At 37.9% G+C, this 12108-nt stretch overlaps 3 protein-coding genes across 4 annotated transcripts; 1 reads left to right on the forward strand and 2 right to left on the reverse strand.

Annotated features, from left to right (window-relative positions):
* Window positions 1-150: 150 nt before the first annotated feature.
* On the forward strand, window positions 151-4733 carry LOC123868769 (ER membrane protein complex subunit 2-like). 2 transcript variants are annotated; one of them, XM_045911378.1, is made up of 8 exons: window positions 151-365; window positions 443-553; window positions 1042-1192; window positions 1554-1697; window positions 2180-2336; window positions 3779-3874; window positions 4338-4481; window positions 4627-4733. In XM_045911378.1, the coding sequence occupies exons 1-7, from the start codon at window positions 329-331 to the stop codon at window positions 4476-4478; spliced, it is 837 nt and encodes a 278-aa protein (XP_045767334.1). In that variant the 5' UTR covers window positions 151-328; the 3' UTR covers window positions 4479-4481; window positions 4627-4733. The 2 variants fall into 2 exon arrangements, with proteins under 2 accessions (XP_045767334.1, XP_045767332.1); XM_045911376.1 differs by having other exon boundaries at window positions 4338-4733.
* A 408-nt stretch (window positions 4734-5141) lies between these two features.
* Window positions 5142-8928, reverse strand: LOC123868752 (tRNA (guanine(10)-N2)-methyltransferase homolog). Its single transcript, XM_045911351.1, has 9 exons — window positions 8736-8928; window positions 8274-8657; window positions 8002-8136; window positions 7629-7818; window positions 7072-7145; window positions 6633-6771; window positions 6066-6264; window positions 5660-5830; window positions 5142-5287 (listed from the first exon to the last, which is right to left on the reverse strand). Exons 1-9 carry the CDS (start codon window positions 8790-8792, stop codon window positions 5173-5175), a joined length of 1464 nt encoding a protein of 487 aa, XP_045767307.1. The 5' UTR covers window positions 8793-8928; the 3' UTR covers window positions 5142-5172.
* A 289-nt stretch (window positions 8929-9217) lies between these two features.
* On the reverse strand, window positions 9218-11979 carry LOC123868772 (esterase CG5412). The gene is made up of 4 exons (XM_045911381.1): window positions 11580-11979; window positions 10555-10752; window positions 10108-10248; window positions 9218-9460 (listed from the first exon to the last, which is right to left on the reverse strand). The coding sequence occupies exons 1-4, from the start codon at window positions 11791-11793 to the stop codon at window positions 9288-9290; spliced, it is 726 nt and encodes a 241-aa protein (XP_045767337.1). The 5' UTR covers window positions 11794-11979; the 3' UTR covers window positions 9218-9287.
* Window positions 11980-12108: the final 129 nt, after the last annotated feature.

Consider the following 12108-nt stretch of genomic DNA (forward strand, 5'->3'; position numbering starts at 1 on the left):
CTTAACCTCTTAAAAAATAGCAAATATGGTGCAAAATGCCAATGACTTGGACAGACAGGGGAGCCAACATAACGCAATAGGAACTATTCGTTGAAACGATCTGTAGTGTTGTGTCTCTGTCAAAAATCTAACCTAACAATGACAGTTGACAGTGACAGTCAACAGCAAGAAAAAAAGTAAAAACCCCAAAATTCTAATTTTTTTTACTCAAAACAAAATAATAAAATATTATCCCTTATCCATATAAAATAAAATACTAATTACAAATTATAATTTGATTAATTCATTTCCTTTCAACACCTATTTCACAAATTAACACAGTGTAATAATGTCGTATAATAGTTACGAAGACCTGAGCCGAAACGGTAGGAGCTACACAGAGAAAACCATATATAATTGAGGTTAAATTAATAGCTTCCATTTTATTAATTTTAAATTTCAGAAATAATTGATTTGCTACGACAATGGCGTGAAAACAACGAAAGGAAGGGCGAAGAAGTTTTAACCTTATTTGACACAATCATTCCAGTATTTAAGAAATTAGGCAGCGAGAGTGAGTATTGTCATTATTTCATTATACATGTGAACTCTACTGTCGTAGAGGCGATGGCCGTTGGAGCCGGAAAGTCCTTGAGTGGAGACCGCGTTTAAGCAAACGTAGTGTGGGACGCCCTCCAGCACGATGGACCGACGATATAAAGCGGCTGGCGGGAAGTGGCTGGATGAGGAAGGCTGAGGACCGGGTGTGGTGGCGCTCTATAGGGAAGGCCTATGTCCAACAGTGGATGTCCACAGGCTGATGATGATGATGATGATGATGACATGTGAAAGTTTGGATGCTGGTTACTCCTTCACCCCACAACAACTGAAACGATTTTGCTGAAATTTGGAATGGAAATACAAGTAACTTATAATCCTGTTATTAACACAGGAAACCCTGCCTTATTTCTTAAAGGGGACCTCTGTACTCTAGGTCCTTTTGGGCTGGTTGAGTCAGTCAGTGAGGACTTTTCTGTTTATAAGTATTGTATTGATTTGTAGAGTATGTAATACTGGAGCAAGTGATATATGCGGCTCTGGACTGCCACTACTATGAGACGGCCATGTGGTGGATCATGCTGCTCAACATGGAGTTCCCGGGCAGTCTGCGCGTCATGCGCTACAAAGCTGCCTGCTTGGAGGCTGAGGAGAAGTGAGTTGTGAATTAGTTTGTTAGGAAAAATGGAATCATTATAGGATCCTTTGTTGTCAACTTTGATAGGCTACTTGCCGTTGACCATAACATGGTTAAACCATACCGTAAACCAAACCATAAAGTAGTTAAATAACTAAAAAAAAGTAAAATGTGTCTATGAACAAATAATTAGAATTTTCAAAGTAAGATAACTATAACCAAGTGTAGGGTCAATATGACCTGTACATTCTAAAACAGATTTTAATTTATTTTTATGCTTAGTAGTTATTGATGTATCATGGAAAATGTCAGAAAAAATACCAGTACGGAACCCTCGGCGCGCGAGTCTGAATCGCACTTGGCCTGTTTTTTTTTATAGATACGACGAAGCGCTAGAGCTGCTGGATAATATAATAAAGTCAGATGAGACGAATGCGGCCGCTCGCAAACGGCGCGTCTGTATTCTGAAGGCACAGGGACTCATTACTGACGCTATCAAAGAGCTGGTGGATTATTTGAAGAAGTGAGTCATGGATCATTACTTACTATAAAACAAAGCCTATCTGGCGAGTTGGCTGTTCGTTCACACTGATCTCAGAAACTTCTTTGAGGATTTTCATACCAATAGATTGATAGATTCTTCAAGAAGGTTTGTGTCCGAACTATTTATAAATGATACCTCCTGATCTCGGATGATGATGAAAACTATGATAATGATGTTCCATTAGATTTATAAAAAACACGGTCTTTCCATAATACTTACAATGCAACATCTTTGCACCTCAATGCAAATGCTATGTAAATTGCCATGATGTATTGTGCGTTGTCAGAATTTTACGATGCTATGTTGTACTGCAATTAATTTGAAAAAGCTAAAGGAAAAAAATTGCTTAATTATGTTCCAAAGTTAAATCAAAAAAAAAAAAAATAACCAAATTACAAAAAAAAAACTTTTTCATTAAAAACTTTTCTTTTGTATGATTAAAAAAGAGCAAAATTTTGTAGGTTTATGTCAGATATGGAGGCTTGGCAAGAGTTATCGGAGCTGTACCTGCAGGTGCAGGAGTACTCCAAGGCCGCCTTCTGCGCCGAAGAGCTGATCCTGCACCAGCCTCACAACCATCTCATGCACCAGCGCCTTGCTGACATACGCTACACTATGGTTAGACATTTTTTTGACATTTCAGTGATTATAATTTTAATTAATTAATTTATTTATTTAGAAGTCTTTATTGAACACACATATAACAGAAAAAAAAATACCTACATAGATACTTAAGAAACTATACAAAGGGCGGCCTTATTGCTAAAGCAATCTGTTACAGGCAATCTTTGGTGAAAGGATTTTTAGTTATGTAGCGCAATGTTGAGGTTGGTTTAGTACATTTCTTGGAAAGCAGTTGGCAACACTGCATTCTTGTACTAATGCACATGCAGAAAAAATCCCCCCAAAATACTTCTAAACTAAACTGATTCAAGAATCTTATCACTATTAAATCTTAAAATCGTTCAAAAATCCTTACACTATTAAATGTCAAATTCATTTCATCATGTGATAGGAGCTGTCGAATAATGTAAAGTATCATTAGTCATACTAGCAGTGGCGTAACAATAGGGTGGCAGGGCTGGCAAATTGCCACGGGCCCCCGACCCAAGAGGGCCCCGGCCCAAGAGGTCCCGAAATCCCAGACAAAGAGAAATCGTTTTCAAAATGCATGATAACTAGTTCTCGAATTTACAAGCTTTTTGTAAATCTATCAAAAATTTTGCGCTCGCTTCGCTCGCGCTTTTATATTGTTTTAGTAGATTACCGGAACTTCGTTCAAACCCCGTGCGGAAATTCTGATTTTTTGGGATAAAATACCTATACAAATTACAATGCAAGCTACCAAATATATAATATAATAGTACCAAATTTTGCCCAAGAAGATAAGCTCTGAAAAGGTCGCTAATATTAATATAGATTTTTGTAAACACAATTAATAAAAATTTCGCCCTCCTTTCGCTCGCGCTTTTGTTGTATTAGTTGTTATTGTAGTACTTACCCGGAACTTCATCCGCATGGGTTTACATTAATAAATATTCCTAGAAACTCTTTATTTTTCATGAGAAAAGTTGAGTGAGGTGCTTTAAAACATAACATTTTTTATGGCTGAGCTCGTTCATCTCTCGCTTTTTTATCTGTATTAAACAAAATAAATTGCGCTCGCGCTCCTATATCTTGTTGTTTTCTATCTTGCTGTCAAATTGAAAGGTACAATTCCACTAAGCAACTAGGTATTCACCCCGTCAAGTCGAGTAGAAGTTTTTTTCTCCGGATAAACCCCCCCCCCCCCCCCCCCCCCCCCCATCAATTCCTGGCTACGGCCTTGCTTATGGCCGTTAGATATGTAGGTACAACGTGTAATTGAGTAGGTATGCTGAAACTCTCGAAGTTTATTAAAATTAAACTGAGTACAACGTGACGATTTTTACTGGTAGGGCCCCATTAAAAGAATTTGCCACGGGCCCTAGATGATATAGTTACGCCACTGCATACTAGTATATAAGTATCCGGTTCATTAGTGATACTTCGATTTAAAATTCTTTTTTCTTGTATTACAGGGTGGAATAGAAAACCTGGAGTTAGCAAAATCATATTACTGCCAAGCATTGAAACTCAATCCAGACAATACAAGAGCGACGCTTGGTTTGTTTTTGGTAAGAGAAAAATTAGTTCAAATTCAAATTGTTTAAATGAAACAGGACACACATAATTCATTGATTGATTATAATTTTTTTTAAATCCAGATAAAAGACCAGAAATTATAAAATTCAAACCTTTGAGGCTCGATAGCTCAACGGTAGAGGAGCGGACTGAATTACGAAAGGTTGGCGGTTCAAACCCCACCCTTTGCACTATTGTCTTACCCACTCCTGAAACAAGCTTCACGTTTAATTGAAGGGGAAAGGGGAGTATTAGTCATGATTAGCATGGCTAATGTTCTTTTTAAAAAAAAATTTAAAAAGAAGAGGGAAAGGAAAAATTGAAAGGGAGGGAAGAGAAAAAGGGAAAAAAAACCCGGGCCCTCCCACTAATAAGACCACAGCGCTTACCACTGCGCCAGGGAGGCTGTCGATTGAATATTAACTCCATTATTTAAAGTGGAATAATTATTGGCAGGTAACAAACGCGCTGGTGGGCCAGTACAAGAGCTCGGGCGGTGCGAAGCGCGCGGACGCGTGGCGTCTCTCGCAGTGGGCGCAGCGCGGCGCGGCGCCCGACCTCTCCGCCGCCATGCAGCACCTCGCCATCACTGACTGAAACTGACTGAACACTATAGCTCGCGACAGGTCGACATAGCAATCGGTCCCCCCTGACTTACCCGATTGCCATGTCGACAGACGAGGGATCCTCGGGTTTTTGTCCATCAAAATAAATGGCTTACAACTGCACCATCTGCACAGGTCTTAGGGACCGTAAACGGATATTTATTATGTTATTGGGTTATATTATTGTATTAGTTAATTTTACATTCTAAGTAATAAGTATATGGTTACAATAAAATATTTAAGAAAATGTGGTTTTTATTTCGTTTAGAATATCAAGCCAAATATATGTATACGTGCGTGTTTTGAAATGAGTAATACAAACGCACCCTTACATTTTTAGGTAATGTTCACACCCAATCCGATCACAATCATAGTGCGTCCTTTTCACTTCCATAAAATAGCGCAAAAGAGAGCGACCATATTAGCTCGACTCAGTGAACCAGGTATTTACCCTATCAGCAAAATGAAGGTAGTTTAGCACTGTCTATCTAATCCCATACAAAAACAGAGCGCTACACTAACTTCATTCCGTGGATAAATCAATAAACACTATAACGCTCTCTCTGTTACATACCCATACAAATGATAGAGCCAAACAGAGAGAGCGTTATACTAACTTCACTCTGTGGATAGGGTATAGTAATAAAATCCCTCGTATTGTTTAAAAGCTATTTATTGGGCTTAAACTAAGTATTTTTACATTTGCTCAGCTCGATCCAGTACGAGTTGGCTATCAGCTCCTTCGCTCGCTTCTCCTTTCTCTCTCTCCTTGTTAATTCCCCCACTGTGAAGTACTTTTCCCTGCAACAAAAGCAATTTTTTTAATTTATAGACTAGCGCCTGGCTGTAATCAGCTGCTGGAAAGTTATGATACAGCCTAAGATGGCGCATGCTTACCTAGAACTTATAAACATCTTATGTTCAAATTAAATAGTGTATAAAATTCATGCTTGGTGATGAGTAAGACAGAGAAGATACAAAACGCACGAGAGAGAGAAGAGATCGTGCTCTTAAAATGTGACAAGTAGCGTCTTAAGCCTTCATTTTAAGTGTTTTCAAGCGTCGCATAAAATATGCAAAAGATTGCATTTTCTGTGTATTTCCCAATTTACAGCACTTGCTCAAAGTTGGTCACCAGCTGCAAGCACGGCAGTGCTCTTTGTACAAACTTACCTAAAGTTGTGCTCAGTAGCATTAGGGTCGACTGTTCTGGCGGGCACGTCTTCGCTGATCTTCTCGTACGTGAGCAGCCTGCGCGCGGTCAGCTTCGACAGCACTTGCTCCGAGTTGGACACCAGCCTCAGGCACGGGTGATATGGCAAGTGCTCTTCTTTGTACTCCTCTCTACAAAATTAAACAATAAGTAAAACCTGCAGTATCATGGGACACAAATCACGCATTTTTTGGTGAAAGTAATTCTGAGCAGTTTAAACTGGACCATTCCTGTCCCATCTGATCTGGTCTGGTCCAGTCTGGTTTGGTCCGCTCCCATCTGGTCTGGTCCATCCGCCAGGCCGTACTCCACTATGGCAGGGATGTGATTGACAAGTTGTTGCTCAGTTATTTATTACTTCCTTACCTGACTAAAGGGTACCAGCACACAATCCGTCTGCCCATCTCGAGATGTGTGGCCGCGAAGTTCAGCAGGTCACTATAGATGTGGGGCAGGCCGTACTCCACTTTGGCGGGGATGTGGTTGACCAGGTGTTGCTCTGAAAGGGTGTAGTTTTCTCTCTCTATGCCAATCTTCTCTATCGGTTCCCGCACTCCGTAAGGCGCTGTAATATTGTCATGATGTAAGGACGTGTATCCAGTACAAGGTACCGCTTTTTAACCCCCGACCCAAAAAGAGGGGTGTTATAAGTTTACGTGTGTATCTGTCTGTGGCATCGCAGCGCCTAAACGAATGAACCGATTTTAATTTAGTTTTTTTTGTTTGAAAGGTGGCTTTATCGAGTGTTCTTAGCTATAATCCAAAAAAATTGGTTCAGCTGTTTAAAAGTTATCAGCTCTTTTCTAGTTACTGTAACCTTTACTTGTCGGGGGTGTTATAAATTTTTAATTTACACTTGTATATCTATACAAAACCTAAACCCAAACCTCATTTAAATATCACAATAACTGATCGAAATATACAGCTACTTACGGTCAGTAATGATGGCGTCGAATTTGAGATCGCTCCTCCACATCGGCAAGGAGAAGTCGCTCACTATGACGTCCAAATACTTTGACTTGGTTCCGTAGCTCTCCATGTTGCCCCTTATACTCTCCTCCTTCGTACGTACCTGACGATACCAATTCAGCAAGTTATCTAAATTATACAGGCTGTAACCAGAACAGTAGCAAAAACGAAGACAGGTGATAGTACTGGTGATTACTGATAAGGTACCACAAAAAAAAGCGTTTTTTTTTTAAATTTCAGTATTTTTTAAAAGTTCAAAATATTATTTTGCAAATAAAACATCTGATTGACGCTAGAGGTGAACGAACGTTACGTAAATAGGCCACTCGAGTCCCAGAGTCAATGTCGCGACGTATAATACATACATTGTTACCTTTCGCCTGTATAATACATACATTGTTACCTTTTGGCCGACGCGTGTGGGGCGCGAGCGAGCATGCAACATCATGAAGTCTATGTCCGAACCCCATACATAGCCTGCAAAAAAAACTCAATTTATTCAAAAAAACATTTTACTATCATCATCATTATCAACCCATCGCCGGTTCACTACTGAGCATGGGTCTCTTCTCAGAATGAGAAGAGTTTAGGGCATAGTCTGACAACCTGGCCCAGTGTGGATAAGCAGACATTCAGGAATGCACATTTCCACACTGTTTTCTTCTCAGACATGGGCGCGTTTGCAACCCTTGTATCACTATTGCATTTCTTACAAACCTGTAATTGACAGTCAAAAAGAGTTCAATGGTATCCCAATTTGAATATTTTTGAATCTTGTTTAAATGGTGTTGCTGGAGTGTGTTGAGAATGAACTTTTAGGTTAAGGCTGAATATTTAAGATAAGAGGGTATGATTTTGGCAAAAAGTAATAACTGTTTTGGTTTAATTAACAAAGTGACATAGTCAGTAGTCACTAAGCGGCTAAAATTCCAAAGAAAGAGAAAAAAAAAGGATACAAACCTCCAAAATGCGCCGCGGCTACCAACAATGATCCTGAGCCTACAAAGGGGTCCAGTACAGTATGTCCGGGCGCCACTTGAGCTTGGTTGGCCATGATGATGGACAGCTGTGCATCCATACTTGTGTTGCCGATGAATTGACGTCTCTTCAGTGAATGCACTTGAATGAGGTCACGTTGACCATCTGCTACCTACAGAGATAATTTAAGCTCAGCAAACATTTAATATTGAACAGAAAAATAGAAAAATTCTAATTTTTATCACTACAGTCCATATTATAAATGCAAAAGTGCATTTGTTTGTTTATTGGTTTGTCCTTCGCTAGATCAATCATGCATCATCTTGAAATAATAATGTTTAGTTACAACACATACCCATCTACCAAAGAACAAATCATGGGGATGTTCAGGCACATTGTTGGGGTCCACGCCATAAAACTCAAGGTAGGAGAGGGTAATGTCTGGGTTCTTCAGTTTCACTGGACCCTTCAGAGGTAGGTAGCTAAATTTCTATAACAAACAAAATATATCTATTTTACAATTTTGCTCCTATCTACATATATATTGATTACCTTTGGTGATCTTTTCCTCAGACATCCAGAATGCAACTGTATTTAAAGATCTTTATTTTGCTTACTTGAACTTACCTCAATTTTATCAACCTTCTCCTTCATAGTGAAATGCTTACAGAAAGTCTCAACTTCAATTTTAAACGATTTTTCACCATCACTACATGCTTCTAAAAGTTCGCTAGGACATATATGGAAATCACTATTATCATCTGATGTATCTGTACAAATCCAACTGCCTGTGTCATTACTGATGGAACTTTTCAAGTTTTCATGTAAGCGAGCTTCTGTTTTAGCTCTCCCCCAGAGTTCTATACAGTTTTTAATTAAAACCGAACGTGACGCGATCTTTTTCACGCACTCCTCGGATGGTAATTCTACAACCCAATATGGTTTGCTTATACAAGGTTTTTCAATGTATTTTATTGGCATATCAAATAGTGATAGTATGCTCTGTATTTCCTGAAAGCATTTACAGCAAATTAACATACAAATACTTAAGTTTCGAGCAAAACTTTTGATGAATAATGAAGAACTTACAGCGTATCTGAAATCGACATGTTCGTGTGCAAACCATATCAAATATCGACGCCACATGATTAGAAAATGTACCCTTTTACAAACTCTATAACTTGAACATTTAATAAAACGATAATTTTGTTTAATGATTAAATTTTAATTCAAAAATACGTGCTACATTATGCCTAACCTCAATTTTTGTTTACAAAGTAACTGTCAGTGTCAACTGTCAAAACGGTGAGATGTCATTTTTTTTTTAATGAAAATTCGAGACCCAAGCAAAGATCTAAAACCATTCAGCCTAAAGAAAAAAATTGCCGTGAATTCAAACAAAATATTCATTTAGAGTATTTAGTTTATAACAGTAGTATTCATGTATTCAAACCATTCAAACATACAATAGTTTGCATTGCAGCATAGGTGACTGATTTTACAGCCATGCTTTACAGTCTGCTCTGTCTTGTTCTTTGATACTTTTGAGGAAAAAAACAAAAAAACAAATAAAAGTTGCAAATAACTTTATTTCAACCTTATCAATAAGTCTCCACACTTAATTCAACACTAAAATCTAGTCTACGAATTTCTTCTATTGCTTCTCTGTGGCCCCTCTATCAGATCCTGGTATCGATCATGGAAGAAGTCCAAGTACGCATCTTTGATGGAACCGGAGCACGCCACGTAATGTCCACCAGAATGCTCGGCTACCACTGGCTTTGTGAACAAATTGATAAGTGACTCGCTCATTTCTGTAAATAAAATAAATATTTGTATTAAAATCTCAAGAACAAGCTCTCAAAAAGACAGTGCAAGATATAACAGTGTACTTTTTTCAAATTTGCATAGTGGCCATTTTTAAGTTCGCCATTTTGGTTTCAACTACCTGTTCATGGGTAAAGCCCACTGACAGGCAGAATGCAGATGGTCAGACAAGAGAAGCTTAGTGCTGTTAGCAACCTTTGGCTACAGAGCCCTAAAAATGGACTTACTATTGTAGCGGCATTTTTATTTATCAGTTATCTATCATACGCTGCATGGCTGCTACATATTCTGGTGACCCCGACGTGATCTGAACACGCAACCTTCTGATACGCTGCATGGCTGCTACACTATACAATTTTAACATCAAAGTTACTTTCTGACTTTTGTCTACACATCATGATCATCATCGTCATCAACCCACTACTGGCGCACTACTGTGCACCCTCGGAATGAGAATTTGGCGATAGTCTAGTCTATCAGACCAATAGTAAATTCAAAATCATTAGAATGTGTTTGATTACAGATAAAAAATCTTTTATCTGTAATCGAAAAGCAGAATCTTCAAATTCTAATAATATTTTAAGCATTTAGTTTAATCAAATTCAATAAAATATCAGTATCAGTAAATTTTCACCTTTTGGAATTATTGAATCACTTTCACCATAAACGTGGAGGGATCGTAGGTTGATATCTTCATCATAGAAGGCTTTGTGAACCAAACTTCCTGATCTGAAGCCAGAGGCAAATATTGCAAACTTGAATGTATATGGTAAATCTGAAAATGAAAAACATATTTATTTAACATGGGTGGTGAAGCTTTGCATGTTATTTTTTATGTGAAAACAAACTCAGGGATGAAACCTATTTAAATAGATTTGGAAAATACATAAATCATTATCTCTATACAAGGTTTTATCCATACCATTAAGAACAATTTCCAAGAAACCTATTTCTATGTAGAATTAATTCATTGAAAGACTATCTTTATTTGATAAACATTTACAAGGTTAATCCTAAGCAAACCTATGTAGAAGATATTCATTTATACAAAAATTGCTTGCTTAAAGTATTAGGATCTTACATCCTTTCTGCTGCATGGCAGCCAGCAGTCCCACAAGGCAGGCCCCCTGTGAGAAACCCATGAAGCCATCAAATGGGCCATGCTCTGCCACCACTTGCTCTATGAGCCGCAGCGTGTCTTCAAACCCTATCGCTGGCCCACCCAGACACTTGCCACTAAATGTGTTGTCTTCTGCATTAAACCACCACGATCTGGAATCTAAAACATACTATATTATATGTATAGTACAGCCAAAATTAATAATAAATCAATCCATCTATAATCTATTGATAAGTAACCAAGCAACAATTTAATTTGTCAAAAAAGACAACACTGCTAAGTAACGTATCCACAGAATACGGATCTGGTTTGCAGCTTGTAAAGAGCACTCGCCGAGATTTTTGTTGGTTCTCAGTAAGAAAGGCATTTCAACTAGTCAATGGTAGATTGCATTTGATGATTTTAAAGTAGGCACTTGTACAAGTTTATTTGAATAAAATATATTCTATTCTTAAAGTATTATTTTCCAATCATTTTCATTTCTTACAAAAAGAAAGTTTTGAAACCTCAGCAACAGTTCTATAAGGCCTGCATATTATCAGAAATAGTCACAAAACTTTGTCACACTCACTCTGCAAAAAAATAAGAAGCAGCATACCAATCCTGCATTATGATGGGTCTAATATTATATGATGCATATCATAGTGCCAAAGTGCCTTCCAACGCCACTCAGAGTTCTTTCTGGCAAACAATTTCTGATAATAAGCTGCTAGATTAAAGCTTCTATAATTTTTTTAATTTATTGGATATCTCCAAAAAAGAGTACGAACTCTCCCAACATATCCTTAATAATCCTATTTGTTTGTAGTCATCAAAATAACTAGAGCTGAGCGAACTAGGTCATGAAAAACAGCATTAACATGATTAGTGCAGCCAATAATAGCTTGAGGAATCTATACAAATGCTGGCATTAATAAAGCCATATTATACCTACAAATTACATTACGAACAAGTAGATTTTGAAGCTTTAAAAATCAAAATAATACCTTCTTCGCCCCCACCATCCTCACTAAAAACTTTGTGAGGTGCTGATATGAAAGTTAACTGTGCATACTTAGACACTGCTTTCCTGAAGGATCCTATCTTGTTCTTGAACACTGTGCCGTTTTGACGATACGCATGAAAAGCTAATATTTTGAGTTTTGGCCTATCTTCTCTGTTGTTTGTAGACTGGTTAGAATTCGAGTTATTTTCAGACATTGTGACACCTTGTAGAGAATAAGATCTGGGCCATTTAAATCTATGAAAAACTGACTGCCAGCGCACGCAAATTATTTTTCTAGCTATAGATAAAATTATAACTTTAAATAAATCCTAATATTACTGCTTTTTTTATAATTTCGAAAACTTGAGTGAACTTGAAACACTTTAAATTTGACAGATTTGACAGACGACGGGATGACATTCGCAGATTCACACAGAATTAATATCACAGCTTCTAGCAAGCCCAGGCTTGGCTACGGGCATAGGCCACGTGCAATATCACTGCCACTGAATCAGGACTGCGTGTCAGGA

Source organism: Maniola jurtina, chromosome 10 (genome assembly GCF_905333055.1).
Source record: "Maniola jurtina chromosome 10, ilManJurt1.1, whole genome shotgun sequence".
NCBI classification, from domain to species: domain Eukaryota; kingdom Metazoa; phylum Arthropoda; class Insecta; order Lepidoptera; family Nymphalidae; genus Maniola; species Maniola jurtina.

Bases quoted from the DNA above. Each gene is read 5' to 3' on its own strand.
- LOC123868769 (XM_045911376.1), top strand. From the start codon at position 329: ATGTCGTATAATAGTTACGAAGACCTGAGCCGAAACG. The intron at 366-442 runs GTAGGAGCTACA...TTTAAATTTCAG, and splicing joins CGAAGACCTGAGCCGAAACG to AAATAATTGATTTGCTACGA. The intron at 1,193-1,553 runs GTGAGTTGTGAA...TTTTTTTTATAG, and splicing joins TGCTTGGAGGCTGAGGAGAA to ATACGACGAAGCGCTAGAGC.
- LOC123868752 (XM_045911351.1), bottom strand. From the start codon at position 8,792: ATGTGGCGTCGATATTTGATATGGTTTGCACACGAACATGTCGATTTC. The intron at 5,831-6,065 runs GTAAGGAAGTAA...TTAATTTTGTAG, and splicing joins TGCTGGTACCCTTTAGTCAG to AGAGGAGTACAAAGAAGAGC. The intron at 5,288-5,659 runs GTAAGTTTGTAC...CTTTTGTTGCAG, and splicing joins GCTACTGAGCACAACTTTAG to GGAAAAGTACTTCACAGTGG.
- LOC123868772 (XM_045911381.1), bottom strand. From the start codon at position 11,793: ATGTCTGAAAATAACTCGAATTCTAACCAGTCTACAAACAACAGAGAA. The intron at 10,249-10,554 runs GTAAGATCCTAA...TTTCATTTTCAG, and splicing joins TGCCATGCAGCAGAAAGGAT to ATTTACCATATACATTCAAG. The intron at 9,461-10,107 runs GTGAAAATTTAC...TTTTATTTACAG, and splicing joins TGATTCAATAATTCCAAAAG to AAATGAGCGAGTCACTTATC.